Source organism: Empidonax traillii, unplaced genomic scaffold (assembly GCF_003031625.1).
Source record: "Empidonax traillii isolate 1590-97213 ecotype Southwest subspecies unplaced genomic scaffold, ASM303162v1 scaffold143:size1492093, whole genome shotgun sequence".
Taxonomy (NCBI): Eukaryota; Metazoa; Chordata; class Aves; order Passeriformes; family Tyrannidae; genus Empidonax; species Empidonax traillii.
Genome location: NW_020955336.1, coordinates 936,319 through 955,223, shown reverse-complemented (window position 1 = coordinate 955,223; position 18,905 = coordinate 936,319). Strand labels below are relative to the sequence as shown.

Genomic DNA, 18,905 nt, shown 5'->3' with positions numbered 1-18,905 from the left:
AGTTATCACCTCCAATGTAGTTTCTTTTTAGCTTTCCTGCCATCTGTTGTAGATTATATATATATATAAACCCCAGGGGAAAAAGCACTTTTAATGCTACTATATTGTATAAAAAAAAAAAAATCAAGCCCAACAAAACCAAACCAGAAACCACTTGTTACTTTTACCATATTCTAGAACCAGAAGTCTGTTCAGATAGATAAGCCCAATGGGTGAGGGACAAGAGAATACAGAATGCCACCTTGGCTCCAGGTAGGTTCTTGACCTCTAAAAGAAACAAGGAAACCCCAAACCAACAAAAATAAACCACTCTCAACAAAGTAAAAGCACCTTTCCCTAAATTCCTGCCAACAATAAACCAACATTTCTATGCAGAACAACTGTTTAGTCAAAAGGTAAATATATATGTTTAATTCTCTTTCAAATGTCAACAAGAATCAAGAGCTACCAGTGTTCCTTGGAGAACAAGCAGTAGTTAAAATCTCTCTTGCTGATGTTCAGAAACAGTATGTTACATCTTTGAACCAGCAGTTCCCTATTGCACGTAACAAATTTGCTCTCCATTTAAGCACCTACAAGCCTGGTACCTCACTAAATAAATTAAAACAAATCCAGTTTCTTCAGCAACCATCTTTGACATATATATCTTGGTAAAGCAACATTACTGCAAGCTTTTAATAAATACAGCAAGAAAAGACCAGTGACTTCGCCTTGGAGTTCTGTGAAATGACCTTTCCCCATCAACACTTGCTTTTCCAAACACTTGGGGTTTTTGGTGTGTAGGCTCTAAAAACCACTTTGTGTAATATATTGAATTAAAATGTCTCTTACATAAGTCAGTACATTTTGCAGGGAGCAACTAATCTGAGATACAAATTTCAGTGTAAGGCTGTGAGAAGCTTCTTGCTGAACCTGAACCAAATGTGCCCCTCGAGGTACTGAGGGCAAAGCCCCAGAGGCTGAGCGGGAGACCACGAGGGATTCACAGGCACGTCTGGAATTTGCCTCACCTTCCTGATTCTAAAGGGCTTCTTTTGTGTGTGTTATGTCAGAGGAACAAAACTGTGCAACCCTGAACATTTGGATGCTGCATCATTCCCAAAGATGTTCCTGTCCTTCCCCAACCCTGCCAACATCCACCCTTCCTTCAGCAGCAGCACGAGACGTGGAGCAGCTCCCTGCAGTACAGTGACACTGTGCTTGCTATTTACAGTAGAATTAATGCATCTGTGCCAGGAGGGCAGAGGTCTTATGAAAAATATACACAATATGGTCATTTTTAGCCACATTAGGATATAAAAAAAAATTTACTCTTCAAGTCCCAACTTTAAACAAATAACAGTTCTGTCAGAGGTCTTCAACCCTCCCGAGTATGTTAGAGTACATTACTCTAACGTATAAAAACAAATATTTACACCTCCATAAAGTACCAAAGAATTTTTAAAAATGCCTAGTAGCTCTCAGCGTGCAAAGTCAGCAGGAACTGATTATCCAGGATGTTCACTGTTTCTAGAGACAGTCTTGGAATCAAGCATTCAGAAGCAGAGTGCAAAAGACTCAGGAGTTATTTCAGTCCATTTCTTTTCGTTGTTTGTGAGCCTGAGAGCGTTATCCAAACGATTCTTGAAGTTTTGTTGGTCCATAGGACAGACACCCTCTAAAAACACTTATCAAGCTAACCTTCAGCTTAGTGCAAATGCAGAAGTCTTCTAGGATCTATAATCTTTTCTAACAGTGTGAGCCATCCAGTTCACTTTAGTAGTCCAACTTTCCCGGAGTGCTTCATCAAACTTTTGCTTAAATTGTTTTAGTGCTTCTTCCTCGGTCTTCCCTAAGGCAAGAGAGTCCTAAGACAACAGGAAAACAAGTACTGTCAGGAATTTTAAAAAACACAGTTAAAACCTCCATCACCTTTCAACATAAACTGCATTCTGGTTTGTTGTGTTGTGTCACTTCTTCACCTATTCATTGAGCCATCAGTGTACTATCAGAGGTATTTTCTGGGTTTTAAGATAAAACTGAAAAAGAATTAAGCAAATAATTTTCCCCTTTATGGGTCTCTGCTTGTGTATGAGCCAAGATGGAAACACTACACACTACATTTAAGATGCAGGGATGCTGAACTCATGAAAGGAACAGTTTCCTTTGAGCACTAGGACTGACTACAGAGCTGAAAAAGAAAGCTTTGAGGACTGTGTGGAAATCTTGGCAGAAATGGAAAACAATTAAAATGTATTAATCTTGGAATCAAAAATTCCCATCCTGGAAAAATGCTAAGTCCCGCTGAGCTGTAAATCTTACTTTACCTTGAGATACTGGATGTCCTTGACAGAGGTCAGCTCTGGAAGCCCTGCAGTCAACATCAGTGCAAAGAGTGTAATAAATAGGTTCCCGTGTTTCCGCAGGATCAGGTAGGCTTCTTCACAATACTGCCGGAACCTTGGTGTCCCACAGGGCACATGGAATGAACACAACACGTGAGAACTTCCACAGAGGACAAAGGTATGGAACCATTTCCCAAATTCCTTATCTGGTCTAACACATGTATTGTAGGGACAGAAAGGACAGAGATGTGTGCAGAACTCTGATGCATTCTCACAAACATATCCCATGGCTCTGCAACAAGCCCCTAAAACATCAGTACAAAAGACCACCAGAGGTCATGCCAGTGTCCCATCTGCTGAGAATTTGTTAGGTGAAATTCCCTGATGATCCTACTGAGTGCACCTACAGTGGAAAAACAAAAGCCCTATAGCAGTCCCTCGATATCAGCCCAACCTGTCCCTAATCTCTATCACCTGTAATTCCTTCCTACAGACAAGGTCAAAACTGAACCAACTGCCAGATGTGGCTGGATTTTGAGCAAGTGGCTCTCTATGCCCAAGTGTCCAAGCAAGGTCAGGATGGGGTAGCACCCTGAGTGTGCACTGATGGACAGGAAGGGCAAAAGGGAGCCTGCTCCTAAGGCCAGTGCTTCATCTCACCTGAACAAGTCTGTGGCACCCTTGCCTAAAGCCCAGTGCTGCTGAAGGAAAAACTGAATGAGCCCAACAAAAGCTGCCACCTCCTGCTGTGGGAGGTAGAACTGCATCTTCCCACTGCACAGCTGCAGCTTCTGGTTATGAAATACTTGGTATGTACATTCTTGCTCAGGTAGAGAAGCAGATAGGACAGTAAATGCATTTAGGACACCTCCACACAAGTGCAAATGCGCAAACCAAACCCAGATAGGTTCCTGGCATGCTGGAAATTATCACCAGAGATCATCTCGGTTACAAAGCAATCAAAATAATACTCACCGACCAAATTTTTCAGTGTTCCCTGTTTTTCCTTGTTGAATAACATGAATGAAATCATAGGTGAGTATGAAAGGTACCCGTTCCCTTTTAATTCCAAACTTGGACTTAAAGTTTCCAAGAATATGCCCAAAATCTATGTGAAAGAGCTAAAAAAAGAAACAGAATTGGAAGTTAATTTTTCCAGTGAAATATGTCACTTTTCTGATATCTCTGCAGGATGCTGGTACTAAGAACAGTTGTAACTCCTAATGCAACTCTCCACAGCCCATGGTTTCAGCCCTTTGGGGTTTGCTTGAAAACATTTCAAGATTTAAAGTCAGTGATAATGTCCACGCTCTTGAGTGGCCACTGCAGCAAATCAGAGTGCAAAATATTATCTGAGGTTTAAGGTCTGCCACTGGATGTCCTGCTGGCAATATCACCCAGAAAAATGAGCCCAAGGATGAGCCCACGAGGCTCAACATCATCATATCCAAGGACTTCCCACATAAAGACAGAGGCAAAGTCAGCAGAATTAAGTTAATCTTAAGGAACCTGTGGCAGTTCTCCCATTTTAGAATCGAAGATAAGGACATTTTGGCTTTCTTCCAGGAGGTACAAACTTAAACGAACACTGCAAATGTCTGTAGAACTCTCACTTTTATAACCTTTACTAGTTTTCTAGGCAGAATGATTTCAACTAAATCAGACAAGTTTTACAGTACAAATTAGTCATTAAGCAAGAAAATACATGTCTAAGAGCTCACCCAGGTGCTCAGGGCACAGCATTGTGCTGGTACTGGTTCCACACTGAGCATTTCTGCAGGGCTGAGCTGCAGAGGGTCCCTTCAGGGAAACTGCATTGCTCCAAAATGCAATTCACGTCTTTTTAAGGATGGTCTTTTGCAAGATACTCTAAGGTTACTTTTATTCAATGATTCTGAACCATTAACAGACCTTTTGGGTGTTCTGAAAAAGCTCTACAGAACAGCCTCTCTTGATATAGAATTGCTTACTGAAGTGGTCTGTCCTTCCACCAGCATTACATTTCCTCTCCTTGAAGCTTTCTTTAATTCTCAGTGAACAAAGGCAAAATTTCTAATCATCTGTGGATTTAATTTCACCAAGACATCACAGAAATTACAAGTTCTCCAGACAATTCCTGCACACTGTTATTCTGCCCAGGGAAAGGATTTTTACCTGCCCGTTTTTTCTGACCATGATGTTGTCACTGTGTCTGTCACCAATTCCTAATACATAAGTAGCTACACAGTAGCCAGCACAAGACAGAGTAAATTCTTCAATGGCTCGATCCAAGTCATCTCTGTAACCACAAAGACAAACATTATTAGTAACACTATTGGTAATTCCTGTCATGCCTTGACCCCAAGTAGGATTTTTGCTTGTATAAACCAAAAGTCCTTCAGGATGCTGTAAAACCAGGCTTACTTGAGAAAAAAAACTGTAAAAGTAGCCATGGAGAATAGGCAGTAAGAAAGGCAACAACATCAAGACTCAAAGCCCATGTTTTTTGTTTTGCCAAATCTAGTATTACTCAACAACATGCAGTGAAAATGCTGCAAATGCCAGGTCCAAGGGCACCAGGAATCTGAGTCAGAATTTGACATAATAGAAAAATAATTAGCAACAAACCTGCCAGAAGAACAATACCTCTCTCAACATTAAAAGAGAAACTTAAGAGGCATTTTGTAGCTCATACTATAGCCGAGAAAATAACCATAGAAATTACCCTAAATTGTATTCCTTCAGCCAGTTCAGGAGCGCGTCCTTGTTGAAGGCAGCGGCTGCAGCAACGTTGCTGCTGTTTAACTGAATGTCAGCAATGGTTTCTGAACTGGAAACAGCCTCAATAAGGCCAGAGTGATCTCCAGTTGCCAAACAGCCATAGGGCAATATCCTGAGGGGAAAAAGAATCACGTTAAAATCTGATACAGCAACACGTTTCTTTAGTGTATCGATTTTCCCAGAGGGCTGAATATTGACACTCATTTGAACAGTAAACCTCTCAAAGGTCAACATACACGAATTGCTTGTAAAGGTAAAATACCAGCAATACATTAAAAGCATTAATTTTTCCTATTATGTACATATATGTAAAAAAAAAAAAAAAAATCCTCCTGATTTTTTCCAGTAATTTCACGGGACGACCCACAGAGGGAGCCCCGGGTTTGCATTTGTTCATTCCTGCCCGGGCAGACACCAACACACTCCTGCTCATTCCAGATACATCACTTCTGTAAAAGTGGATCTGTAAAAAGGATCTTATCCTTCCCCCCCATCCTTCTTCCTATTTCAAATTAAAATGCTAGAAATCCTTCTAAATATAGACATTTAAAATGTTTCCCAGCTCTTACTAAATTTAAGCACAGAAACCCAATGAAAAACAGGAATACATCTCAACTTACCTGGTATCTATGAACATACCTGTGCATTCATATACTGGGACTAGTAAAAACATCTCCAACAACATCACTGCTTTACAATAAGACACAGTTAAGGATATGAACCAAGGAGAGATGTGTCTAAACAGATGAGGGTTTTCTCACTCGAGATGCTCACAAAGCTAACCAGGATGCCAACTCCCCCTGGGACGGGAGCTCAGTGCGTGCTATGGAAACTCACAGCAAACTCTTCAAAAGCACTGCATCCCAAACTGAGGTGTCTGTTCTCGTGCCAGGCATCTCAGGTGAAGAATATTATCTCAGTTGTGGTTGTGAACCCAGGTATAAGAGAAGAGATGCCCACAGAAATCTAACTGCAGTACACAAGCTGTAGACTAGCAGTCACTAACTTATAGAGCTGTATAAAACAATTGCAGGATATATTAAAATTAATGTGTGTGCATATGTACATACCTATACATGTACATACATATCTATCTATATGTGTGTGTGTATATATATATATATATATAAAGTGCTGCTGGTGGAGCTGTCACTTTTATTTATATATAAAATAGATATTACATTTCATTGCTACAAAGCAGAAGTCATCCCCTAACTGACACAGCCTATTAGCCCAAGCCATAGAAGGAAAACAAATAAAATTCCATCCAAAATCAGTCACTTTTTTTTACCATAACAGCTATCAGGCAACTGAGCAGTTTCTCTACCTCAGGGATAACACAACTGAAACAGCACAAGCTGCAGTAACTACATAGTCTGGGACTCTACTGGCAACAAAGCCAACTGAAAACCAGATTCAACAGGGTATTTCGAGAACACTCAACTTCAAAACAATAAAAGAAGCGCAGACTTGGAACCTTCTTCCCGTTTCTATTCTGATCTGTGTCCCAGTTACAGCCCAGCTCCCCAGACCAGCAGGTCTCACAGTGACCACAACGGGGTCTGTAATCGCCCACCAGCAGCGCCCACGACACACGGAAGCGCAGCCCGTCCTTATCACGACACGACAAATGGGAGCCAAATATTGCCAGGTTAAAGTGCACGCTGGCCTCCTTCCATGGCATTTCAACCCACCCTGCTGCAGCTTAGCTGGGCACATGGCCAGCAACTTCCCCTTCAAAAGCAAGCAATGATGAAAGCCTTCAGCCCCTTGAGGGCTGTGTGCTTATAACTGGAGGAAAAAACATCCTTGTCAGAGAGACGGTTTGACAGGAGTCAAGTTAGGGACAAATCCTCTGGGCCCTTCCCATCTCATCCTGGTCTTTCTGACTTCAACATCTGCCAGCAGGATATGCTCCCTGCTTTTTAAAGCCAGTGAAATCCATGGACAGATCAATACTGCAGTCCTGGGCAGGACAGTAATTTTTCTCTCTACTCACTTAAAACTTTTTTTTTTTTTTCCCCAAGAGTTTAATTCTCCAAAGCAGTATCCTTCCAAATACACACCAAATTCTGGTAATTTATCAGCATATTCTCTGTAACTTCAGGTCCAATAGTTTAAAACCATGACAATCTTTGGAGCTGTAACAAATACATTTTCAGTATTTGTGTGAATTCTGATTTCATTCATACACATCCACGTAACATCAGACCTCACTGGTAAGAGAGGTGAAAATTAAACCCCACAATAAACAAGCACAAAACAAAAAAGTTCTTTGGAGAACACCCAAAAAAGTAACCAAATACTTTTATGACAATTTACCAGAGCAAAGGTGACTCAAAGTAGATCAAACTCCACAAATTCAGCATTTTCTGTTGCTCTGTTCCTTTACTGGTTTTTCCCTTAACACAGCTTTGCTGCCCTAATACAGGTAAAGCAGCCAAAACACTTCCTAATGCAAGGATTCCTTTCCTAAGAGGTGCAACACCCCAGACCCCACAGCATTCCTGGGAAGACAGATGTTATTCTCCTCTACTGTGACACGTATCTGTAATAGTTAAATGTTCCTCGTGGAAATAGTAGAATAATCCACGTAATCTACTGTGAGTATGCCTGTGCATACAGAATTTTTGAAAGCCGAGTAACTTGAGGAGTTGCAACTTTTCAGGGAGTTTCAAAGTTTTTCTCTCTCAAAGTTTCATTTGTCATTCTGCAAATGCAGACTCAATATTATTACTGTTTAACTTCACAAGTTTGTTCCCTAACCTGCCTACATTTAAAGTGCAAGAAACAACTAGAAAGAAACTACAGAAGAACCTGAGGAAGTTTGGCTGCACATACTTACTAATGTCTTAGGCCAATTATTTCCTGCTCAGTTTTCAGGTAATAGTTTGTCTTAAAATTAATAGGTGTGGGGATTAACTAAAAAACATGCTTTTCTGGTATTTTCATTTCTCTCTGCTATTTGACTGACTGAGGTTTAAGGTGAACTGACCTGAGCCAGACTCCTCTGAGTGTCAGAGCAGTGTTTGCCCGGGGTGCAGGCCCCTGGTGCTCATGGCTGGCTCTGTACTGGGAAGCAGATCAATCTGCACCTCAGGTTTTACTCAGCTGTGTGTGCACAGTCCCCTCAGTGCCAACCAGGATGAAGGACCTACTGGAGCACTGCCGCATCCTCCTGCACAAACACATCTCCTTTTCCATACTAACCCTGCCCTGGGTGTTGCTCAGTCAGACCTCACACACAGGAACCCAGGCAGCACAACATACACGTGCAAGAGGCCAGTTTACCCACGAGACACATTAGCTGACAGTTAAACAAACAAATAAACACTTCCCCTCCTTCAGCTATGGAGATCTCAAAATCAATATATACTTGGTGTTCTTCTCTAGAGAAAAGAAATCCCATTGGGAGCATCATGCCTGCTTTAGACACTGAGCTAAGATTTGCTTTCAAATCACTCCTGAACTGCTGTGGATCACAGTGCAAATAAAAGGGAACTGATGACGTCCCAGACTCCTCGAGGGCAGTGCTTCGGTTGCCATTTGAGCCACCCTTCATAGAAGCTGCACGATTTGCTTGAGGCAAAACACGACTGATGGGGAGAGGCAAACAGCAAGTGCTTCTGCCCTGACACCAGTGACACAAGTAAGAAGCCCTGATGTTACCTGGATGGAGTTATCAGAATTTCTGTAGTAGAGGAAAGTTGAAAAGTGCAAAATCCATTATGTACCCACCAATGTTATGAACAACTTCAGGGAAACTAAAGCCTCCAAGGACAGTACAGGGCAAGAAGCAAAGACTCCACTCATTGGTACAGGCGTATGACACTATTTTTCAGGAAAGCAGCTCCATTTGACACTATTTTTCTGCCTGAGATCATGACTCCCACCCAAACAAAAACAAGCCAATGAGTCCTGACTCATGAACACAGCAAAGACCTCACCAGCACCACTGTTAAATCATAGATTTTGGAAATGTCTCTTCTTGAGAGACCTGCAGACTGTAAACATGGAGATGATAAAGTCTTACCCTCCTACCTGAATGCTCCAAGCATTCCGAGTGCTGCTTTGTCCAATTCTGTTCCCAATAAAGGCCATCTGAGAGCCTTCTCTTGGCAAGTATCTGATTAATCTCTGTCAGACACAGAATTGTAACCCTGCCCCAATCCCAGAATTTTATGATGGGAGCTGTGAGAGGATGAATGGAAGGAAGATGCTCCCAGTTAAGCAAATAAATGGAAGAGGCCAAATATAGAACTTCAATTCTCGCTAGGAACTTCCCCTTTCTACTTTTTTTTTCTCCTCAGAGTTTTAAGAAAAAACTTGGACATCAGAGCCACTTTTTGGTTTTCCTTTGCTAAGTTTAAAAAAATGCCTTTGTCAGGAGAAGCATATTTGATGACTCTAATCACTATTCCGGTTTGCTAAGCACAGTGTGTGGCCCAGGCTGGCATCACAAACTATGATTCTGGGAAGGCAGCAACCAAAGGATGCCACAGCTGGAATTCCACAGCTGCCAGAAGCTGTCCTTGCCCCTAAAAAATGGACTGGTCTCCTCAGAGTCTATTTATAATGACATAAATTATCTGAGGTTTCCTCAAGTCAGTGTTCAACTTAACACTCACTCAGCCACCTCACAAATGTACATTTCCAGAAACAGTTTGGAATTCACATTCCTATCTTTCTGTACGCAAACAAGTAACAAGTTTATAATTTCACTTGTCTGTGCTGATGTTAAGTGCCTTATGTAGCTCCCACTGTTGTGCTTGAACCATAAAACATTTGAAATGAGCTCAAAGAATCTAAAATAAGTATTTCAGATAATATTTAAATAAGTACTTCTAGAATTACAAAAAAACACCACACTTAAAAATTAAGCACAGCTCTTTCACAGACATATAAAATTGAATTTATGGCCTCCACATGGTTTATAATAATGTGACACCCCGTACTTTCTTTAGGATTACTTTTCTAAAGACCAATTAGAATTTGAGAATCATGTTACCTAAAAATGGTGCATAACTTTGGGTGGAAAAGTTCCCCACAACTAGAGCATTGCAGGATAACATGGAACAATGCCTGATCCTGTTCCTCTTTGGAATACTCTGATATTCCTACCAAGATGTAATGCTCATCTTGGCAAGCACATGAAGGTAAGAAAGCTGCTTTGCAAGAGACTTTGAAAGATACAAATATATTTCTGGTCTGAAGAATGTCTTCTGACATCCAAATAGTGTTTTATCAGCAAAAGCATGCGGAGTGGGATCCAGCAGGTACACTGAAGGTGCTCACAGTGGGAACAGCCATAAGGGGACTGCTCAGAGCAGGAAGGAGAGAAGGTTCACCTTGGCTGTGACAGTTGAAACCTCTGGGCATCCATACAGATGTTTAGAAAAGGGGCAGTAGGGAAGGTACTTAAAACCAGGAAAGCTTTACTTGTAAAAGTAGACTCTCTATCCAGATAAACCAGAGCCCTCCAGAGATCCTTACCGGAGATCCAGCCCAGCTTCTTTCCAAAGGATGTCCATCAAACGCAAAATCTGGAGCGTCAGCATGTCCTGGCGGAGATCTGGAACCAAAGGGTGAAACTGCTGCTTCAGGTTCTCACTGTGTTGCAAACAAACTTTCTAAAGTTTATAAGGTCCTCAGACAAAGGTATCTACAAACACTCCTTGAGCCTAAGGGTTACAGTGGCATCAACCATAATCACATCATCGTGACTGGCCATGCCCATACTCTGAAACTCAGTCAGAAGAAGATGCTGAGTGTTTACCAGTGTTAGAGTCATCCACCTTTCCATTATGGCAAAACACAGCGACACAGCTTAAGTGCAAGCATGGCAATGAAGAAGGAAAAAGGAAAAAATTAAACTTTCTGGCATTACTTACCATCACCGTTTTTAAAGATGATCCCTACAAGATCTCCTCCAAACATTTTGTTGTTGTACACTATCCACAGAGGCTTCATTTTAGAATCCATGTATCTACACTTCTCAACACTAGAAGAAAATACAACAGAAGATTTAGTCAAATAAGAAGAATTCAACTGAAAAGGTCTAACCATGGTTCAGAACATGACAGAACACAGACTTTCCATTTGGAAATACCTAAATGCTCTCTCAGCATTCACTCTGCAGATATGCTGTGAGCACTTTCCAAGCTATGGACATATTATAGATGGACTGTATTTGACTGGCATACACATCTCTAGTGCTTAAATCAAGCACCCTCATTTTCAGAGAAAATAGTTTTCTTTCTATTCTTTCCCATCAATTTTTAGACTTTATGTGCTGTGAGAAGTTTTAGTGACTTCTGTGCTTATTATTATAAACAGATGGAAGGAGTGCAGCTCAATGCACTTTGAGGCTTATATTTAAACATATTCAGCTATGCTAATGGATCAATTAGGAGAATACTGAGTTTCATGGTGGATCACAAATATCTTCTAATTAACTGGTATCTTAACCTTAGGAAGATTCCCAGCAGACCTCTCTCCCCATAGGAAAAGCTCCCCATGGCAGCACATCTGCTGAACAACACAGCCAGAGGAAGTTCCTGCTCCTGACTCCATGCAAAAGCTACAGTGAAATCCACTCATTCTTTACTTACTGCAGTTCTGAAAGTATAACAGAAGGATTCAGAGGAGACTGAAGATCAGAAAGTGCTTCTCTGTAAGCATTTTGTTTCAAACACGTATGCATGGCATCTTTTCCTTTTGCTTTGCTTTGCTTCATGGCATTCAGCTTAATTAGACTATTTAAAGTCTTCATTTTATTAAGGGCTTCCACCTGAAAGAGACATTTTTTTCTTTAAGAGTCATTGCTCTGATATAATACAGTGAAAAATCCCATTTCCAAACAAACCAATGTATTAAATAATTCTCCAGCTTTTTAAAAATGGAAATAATAGATGGCAATTAAGTCACTCATCTTCCCGAAATACCATTTTCATAATTAACAGAGACACTGATGGGATGAAAGCCCTTAAGTTTCGAGTCACTTTCAGAAGCATGACTTAACATTTCCCAAAAAATGAATGGGGCATTTTAATGTATGATACATCAACACAAACTCCTTCTTCAAAATACAAATACTAACTCAACCAAGCACATAACATAGGTGCCTCTGTCCATACAGAACTCAACACAAACACTGAGTGCTTCCTATTTCTAACAAAATCAGACACTGCTGAGATGAGCTGTGGATGCAGATACTTCACTGTTCACATTTAGTTGCACCCAATAAGATGTGGCCACGTGACCACTTACAGGCAACTGTCACAGATCAGAGTCTGAAATGTTTGTCATTAAAATGCTGCTGCAGTCAGGCATAAGGTAAAAGCTCAAACCAACCCAGGTGTTCCAAATGATAGCATCTCAACTAAACAATATTTTTAACCTAAAAATGTGTAAAAAGGTAATTATTTGCAATAATACAGGCAGTTTGACCCTTTCTTTCCCTTCTGTTTTGGAAAGTTTTCTACTGGTACATCATTTCTAAGAAAACTACTGTTGTGAATGTACAGCACTGACAGAGCAAAGCCCTCTGGTAAGAAACCTAGAGAGCACACACAACAAAAACAGTTTCTACAGCTAAACAACTCGTTGGTCAAATATAAAACAGTTCTTATAACAACCAGCTGTGTTTGCACCAGCCACAGTTAATGTGCTCAGCAATACAGAGATTCTCCAGCAAACAGCACCAGGGTAACAATTATGAAAGCTGATTTCTATACAAGGAAGCTTCAGTCTAACTTACGAGGTGCTGAGTCAAAACTCACCCCTCCCACAGACTGAACCCTGTCAGGCAGGATGCTGGGGAAATTGTATGCAGTTTGATTATAAAACTGGCAGTGGAGACCTGCCAGGTCAGCCATCTGTCAAAACCAAAAGCCCTCTGCTTTTCCACTATTCTAGGAGCTGTACAAACATCAGTGACAGGGGAACAAAATGGAACCTGTGTTGTACAAACAGGAACTTTTTGAAGTATTTCTACTTTGAATTTCTTCCGTGTTTGCACAGTTGGGAATTTTTTTGCCCTCTCTTTGATTGTACTGACATTTGCTTCCTGTAAAGTGCGCAAAAACTTTACTGACCTTACCTCTATTGCTTAAAGCATTTCACTACCTAATCTTTTTATGATTTTGACAATGTTAACTAGCATACATATGTAAGAGATGGTCTCTTCCATGCCCTGTGAGCTGCAGCAATAAACAGCACAACAGAATATTCCTGTTCCAAATGCCTCCCAAAGGAGAGTTTTAATGCAGACAAATACCACTCACCAGTTAGTCATCCACTGAGTGAGTCTTTGTGACCTGATGCAGTAAATACATTAACTCCAAGAGAGATCATTTTTCAAATATTTTTATGGTCACAATCTGAATTAACTCACTAAAACTGCACTAGAGACTTCAAACATGATTTGTGAGTGTCTCTTAATGATCTGCTGATAGACTTAGTAGTGTTTTTGAAAGCAAACCTCTTATGGTTTTTAGGGCATTTAACGGCAAACACATCTCTCTTCTTTCCCCAACCCCCCAGAAATGGTACATATATATTAGCACTAAAATGAGTATTTGGGTTACTTCAACACCTCTATTTCCAGGGAGCACTACACGATACTACAACTTCAAGGGGTTTTGCATCACCTTTAAACAAAAGCCAAAGCTGTAGGAAGTAGTCCTGGAGTCATCCAGGTAAAATTTAGAACATGCTGCCTTTACTGAGGGGAAAAAGGTCGAGCGCACAGAAGCCCTTCTTCAGTTATCAACCCCCAGAGTCTGCTGCTGTCCCTGGAACACATCCACACTGCTGCAGGTCCCTCTCACATCCTGGAACACCATAAACCAGCTCGCTACCTCAGAGGCCCCACAGCACAGCCTGCCCTCTGTACCAGGGAGGCAGCTCCATCATCCATTTAGCCCTTTTAATTCTGTGTCACACACGCTTCCCTCCCTCCCCCGTTCCCAGCAGATGGGCTTTGTCAAGGTAACCAATATACCCCACAGGAACAGGGGAACGAGTGTCAGAGTCACAAGCTCAGATAAGTCAAGCCTGCCAGGAGAAGGGGAGTCCATACCTGTTTAGCGAGCACTTTCATGTGAGCAACACTTCCCCTGCAGTAAGCTTCCAGAATCAAACCAAACTGCACTGAGACAGCAGGGATGTGAACCTCCGACCTGAGAGGAGAAAGGCGTCTCGTCAGACCGTGGCACTTACACATCTGTGTTCTTCCAGTCATTAAAAAACCCCCAAACAAACATAAAACCACATCGTGAACATGCAGATAAAACAAAAAGCCAGAATTTTTAAGAAATAGCAGAACACTTCTGTGCTGAGGGCTACGAAGACAGGCCAGGTTTGATACGTGCCATTTGTTCCAAGGTCCAAGACTGCCCTGGAGGCAGTGGTGGAAATGTTTGAAGGCAGCAATTAAATACCTGTTTCAGAATCCCCTTTTACTCAGAACAGGACCGATAAGTCACAGAAGATGATACTGACAATGAGGGCTGATGTTAAACCTTGTGTTCCCAAGACTTTGTAAGGGCAAAGCCCAAATTTGTCCAAAGGGGAACACATCAAATCAAACCGCTGAACCTTATACCAGAGTTTATTACCCTCTAAAACACTGTCATGTAGTACTTGCTCTTTTTTGTTAGAAATATTAAAATCAATTGTGCTTTGAAGCCAGAATAAACCTACAGTCCATTCTGCAAGGCTTCTGCCATTCATGAAACTGCTCATCAAATGTAGAAATGACACACAAAACTACTTTTATTCTATTGTAATTCTTTCATTATGTGGCAGATTACAAATCACTTTAATTTATTTAATGACAGACTTGCTCAATAAATGCCAAAGATAAAGAAACTTAAAGAGGACTTGTAGAGCACTATGAAAATGGCTCATTTAGCAAAATCCTCAAGAAATCAAATTTGAAAGTCCAATCTGGCTCAGCAGTTTCAGAAACACAAAAAAAGGGAAAACCTCCTACCTTAGGTGCCAGAACAACATCTGTCCTATTCTCCTATTGGCGAGTGCTCTTTCCAAGAGAAACCTGGACAGTGCACAATCCAGAAAAGGCTCGTACTTCAGGACTTGCACAAGTTGGAGAAGATACTGAGAGAGCTCTTCGTCACTAGAACGAGATACATAAAGGCAGTTAGTGAGAGCAGCTAGAGTAATGGTACTCCAGAAATTCAGATGCACATGAAAAATCCAACAATAACAGATTTGTTTCAATAGCAAGAGTGTTCCCCAATTTTTCAATCGCAGGGAGAAGGATAATACACATCTTAGTGCAATTGCCAGATGGAAATAATTCCAGACATAACAATTTGGTGTTATTAGGATAGCCCAGCAGCTAAAACTGCTTGTTTGCATTTGAAAGAAGGCCAAACAATTTATTTTTTTCTTACCCCAAAAGTCCAGCCTTGACCATTAAAAAATCAATCATTAAACTATTCACCACAGAGAATTCAGAATTCAAGGACAGGAAATACGCAGTAATGATAATGTTACACAAGTCTTGCCCTAGGTTACAGTGAGGAGCAGAATGAAATGCAATAAAGGAAGAGAGAGAATGCAAAGAGAGAAGGCTCCTGTGAAGAACAAACACACCAGTAATTCTCTCATTATTTATTATATGCTACAGCTTACATTCCTCTTTTGTGATGCAGCCAGTCCCTGACACAGATTGTGAGGTGGCTGGACATGAGGTCTTACAGGGTTTGACTACTGTGATATTTCTCCCTTTGTTTTTAAGAAGTTCTCACAGTATCTCACTCTCCCTTTGTCCCAGAGAGGGCTGGGTGTGTTCATCCCTTTCTTGGACAAAGGGGCACTTTGCAATATGGAAAATAATCATTGCTGACTACAAGATGTCAGAATAAACAGGTTTTATTTGGCTGCCAATGTCCCTATCTAGAAATTCGACTGCTTTATTTGGCCACCTATCCCTGGCAGGCAGAGTGTTTAACTCTGTCCTCTCTGGGATCATTTTTTTTCTTGTAAACAAAGTGAAGGCAGTTTTCCACCCCAGAAAGCCTCACATGGTAAAGTAACACAACATACTCACCTCATCTGCTTTAAACAACCCACTGCATATTCCCTGACATACTGATCTGGGTAGTTGAAATCCAACAGTTCCAGAGCTTCTCTGGGCAGCAGCTTGGGCCAGATCTGAAGGAGGGCCTGAAGCTGTTTTAAAAAGAAGATTATTAGGTAACAGGTAAAGGAACTATTTAAGAACACAAATGGGTGTAACTGCCCATGGAAGTATTCATACCAACAGAAGACCTTTTTTTTGTTGAAAGAAATCTTCACCAAGATTATTTGACCACCTCAACTGATGGAGCTTTTTCACACACTCATTGTGAATAACAATAAGCTTAAATTGTGGAAAGCATGATGAAGGTTAGATATTTTTTTAAAAGAAATCCCTATGCGATATAATGTGCTGAAAAACATGACAGAACACAGCAGTGCATCATTTTGGACAACCAAGAAGAACAACATGCAGAGGTCTCACAAAATAAACTGGGTTTATTGCATTGGAATGAAACTTGCTGCTGAGAGTGTATTTTTAATAATATGTATATAGTTGTATGACTGAAACAGTGCACTATTTCTCCAAATAAACAAACTTGAATATATAAATGCAGTGTATCAACAGCACAAGATTTTCCTTTCTGTAGGATTGAGTCATATGACTCATGATGAAAATACCCTCTCCTGCAAATTAGATAATAGAAATTATTTCATATTTAAATAGTAACTTACAAAACCTGAATGATTTTTTGACTTCTACTGAAACACATCTAAAAATTAACATTAAAAAAACCTTCCAGTACAACAGCATGCACAGTGTAGCAGTACAAACACTGCAACCTACAGCTACCACAATAAATGTTTAATTTTAATGAGAAGTAAATTATGGGTGCTACTAATTTTGGAACTCATAAAATTCAGGAGGCTGTCTTGCCTTACCTGAAAAGGTAAGCTGTTGGGAGTACTTACAGAAATATTTGGCATGTTTAAGGATAAGATCTCATTTTTCAGAAAGAGTATCCTTGCTGCCACAACTATAAACTGCACTATTCCCTATACATAAGCAACATAAATACTACATTCCTTCCAGAAAGTCCACAGTAACAAGATGACCACATATTTTCAGCCATCTGCTTAAATAAAACGCTTTATACATATATAATATTTAATGTTCCCAAATTTAAAGGACTTTGAGCAGTCAGTTGATATCCACATTCCAAATAACTTTTCAAAGCTGCTGCCAAGGGCCACATTTCAAAGCCCACAGCAATCAGAACGCCTTTTTCTTCACATATTTTAATGAGTAAACAAGTACTCGCTTATATTTCTACAGTTTGTATTTCCAGATAACTTTCAATAACAAACAATAAATTCAGAAGCACAATGGAATTACCAAGGAATGAGGATTCTTGCACATGGAAGAACACAAGTGAACAAGGAATGTGTGGATGCTCCATGTTATTAGTGTGGTGTTCGTGGCACAGACAACTAGCAAGGATGAAATTCCATTTATTTTTAGGAGTTCACACAACATATACATCCATCTGGTAGAAAGGATGTAACAGGAAATGAGCTCCATGCTGGAGGCAAGCTCAGATCTGACTGGATAATCAGAAAAACTGCATGATAAATAGACAGAAGGTGAGTTTGGAGTGGCTTCCTTTTCTTCCAGCTATTAACGGGTGAAGGTCAGAATACTAAGGCACAATAGAAATCTATACTATCAATCATAATCCTTCACAGGAATCAGCTTTTTAGCTCTAAGGTAATAAAAAATGAAAAAGAAATTAGTTTAAAATTTAAAAAACTAGACTCATGGAAAGAGATAAATATTATCTCAGTGTAATGGTCTGCAAGAAGTGGAGTGCTATTTAAATATGAATTCTGTCAGGATGAGCAGGTGACCAAAACAACATCTGGGTTCACCCCCTGGAGCGAGTGCTCTTTGTTATTCTGGTCAGACTTTTAGTTTGGTCAAACTGTGCATAATCAGACTAAAAGGTTTCAGCACCAATCCAGAAATTTGTTATTTTATTACTTTTTAAAAATCAGTCTATCAAGCAGGAATTGTCTTACTATAAGCTCATACAATTTTTCTTATTAAAGGTTAGAGTTCAACTCCAAACAGGAGTTGGATTCTGTTTGGGTAAATACAGCAAAAGGCAGCTACACCAAGTTCTTTAGAGTGTAGTGAAATAATTGTGCACATCTGTACAGCAAACAAGTGATTTCACTGAAAATGCATCTTGTTTTGCAGCACCAGCCTTCATGTCCTTAGTAACTGACGGTAACTTCAAGGAGACTCTCTTTGGTCAAACAGGCACATGATGAAAATGATGTGTTTTGTACCACTGGTGGGGATCATATTTCTTTGAAACTCACCTGTCTGCCTGAACGAGGTTTAATTACCCAGACTGAGATGTGGATTTTTACTCTATTTGAGCAGTTTAGTAATTTTTATAAGAAGTTTTGTTTCAGATCTTGACCGATAAACCTTTTCTTTAAAATTTTTAGTAGCCTTGTAAAAGATGTTGCTGCTGTGAGGAGGGTCACACATTGGAATATGTGAGAGAGACTGTGGAGTCTCCACTGGTGAAGATACTCCAATCCCAGCTGGACACAGCCCTGCTCAGGTGACTGTGTTTGAGCACAGGGGGCTGCACTGGGTGTCACAACCTCAGGAGGCTCCTTCCAACCTAAACAATGTTGTGAGTCTGTGACATTCCCTGCATTTAAGATCAAAGTGGACACAGGATTTTAAAATTAGTC

At 40.4% G+C, this 18,905-nt stretch overlaps 1 protein-coding gene across 4 annotated transcripts in view; it reads right to left on the bottom strand.

The window, feature by feature from the left end:
• Positions 1–18,905, bottom strand: part of PIK3CB (phosphatidylinositol-4,5-bisphosphate 3-kinase catalytic subunit beta) — an 85,547-nt gene continuing 66,642 nt past the window's right edge. For all 4 annotated transcript variants that reach the window (XM_027884347.1, XM_027884350.1, XM_027884348.1 and 1 more), the window contains 12 exons: positions 16,165–16,286; positions 15,082–15,225; positions 14,167–14,266; positions 11,696–11,874; positions 10,976–11,085; positions 10,578–10,656; positions 5,029–5,196; positions 4,479–4,602; positions 3,300–3,445; positions 2,307–2,439; positions 764–1,847; positions 1–719 (listed from right to left, as the gene is read on the bottom strand). In XM_027884347.1, the coding sequence (XP_027740148.1) occupies positions 1,710–1,847; positions 2,307–2,439; positions 3,300–3,445; positions 4,479–4,602; positions 5,029–5,196; positions 10,578–10,656; positions 10,976–11,085; positions 11,696–11,874; positions 14,167–14,266; positions 15,082–15,225; positions 16,165–16,286 (1,443 nt within the window). In that variant the 3' untranslated portion in view covers positions 1–719; positions 764–1,709. The remainder of the gene's footprint in view (positions 720–763; positions 1,848–2,306; positions 2,440–3,299; positions 3,446–4,478; positions 4,603–5,028; positions 5,197–10,577; positions 10,657–10,975; positions 11,086–11,695; positions 11,875–14,166; positions 14,267–15,081; positions 15,226–16,164; positions 16,287–18,905) is intronic.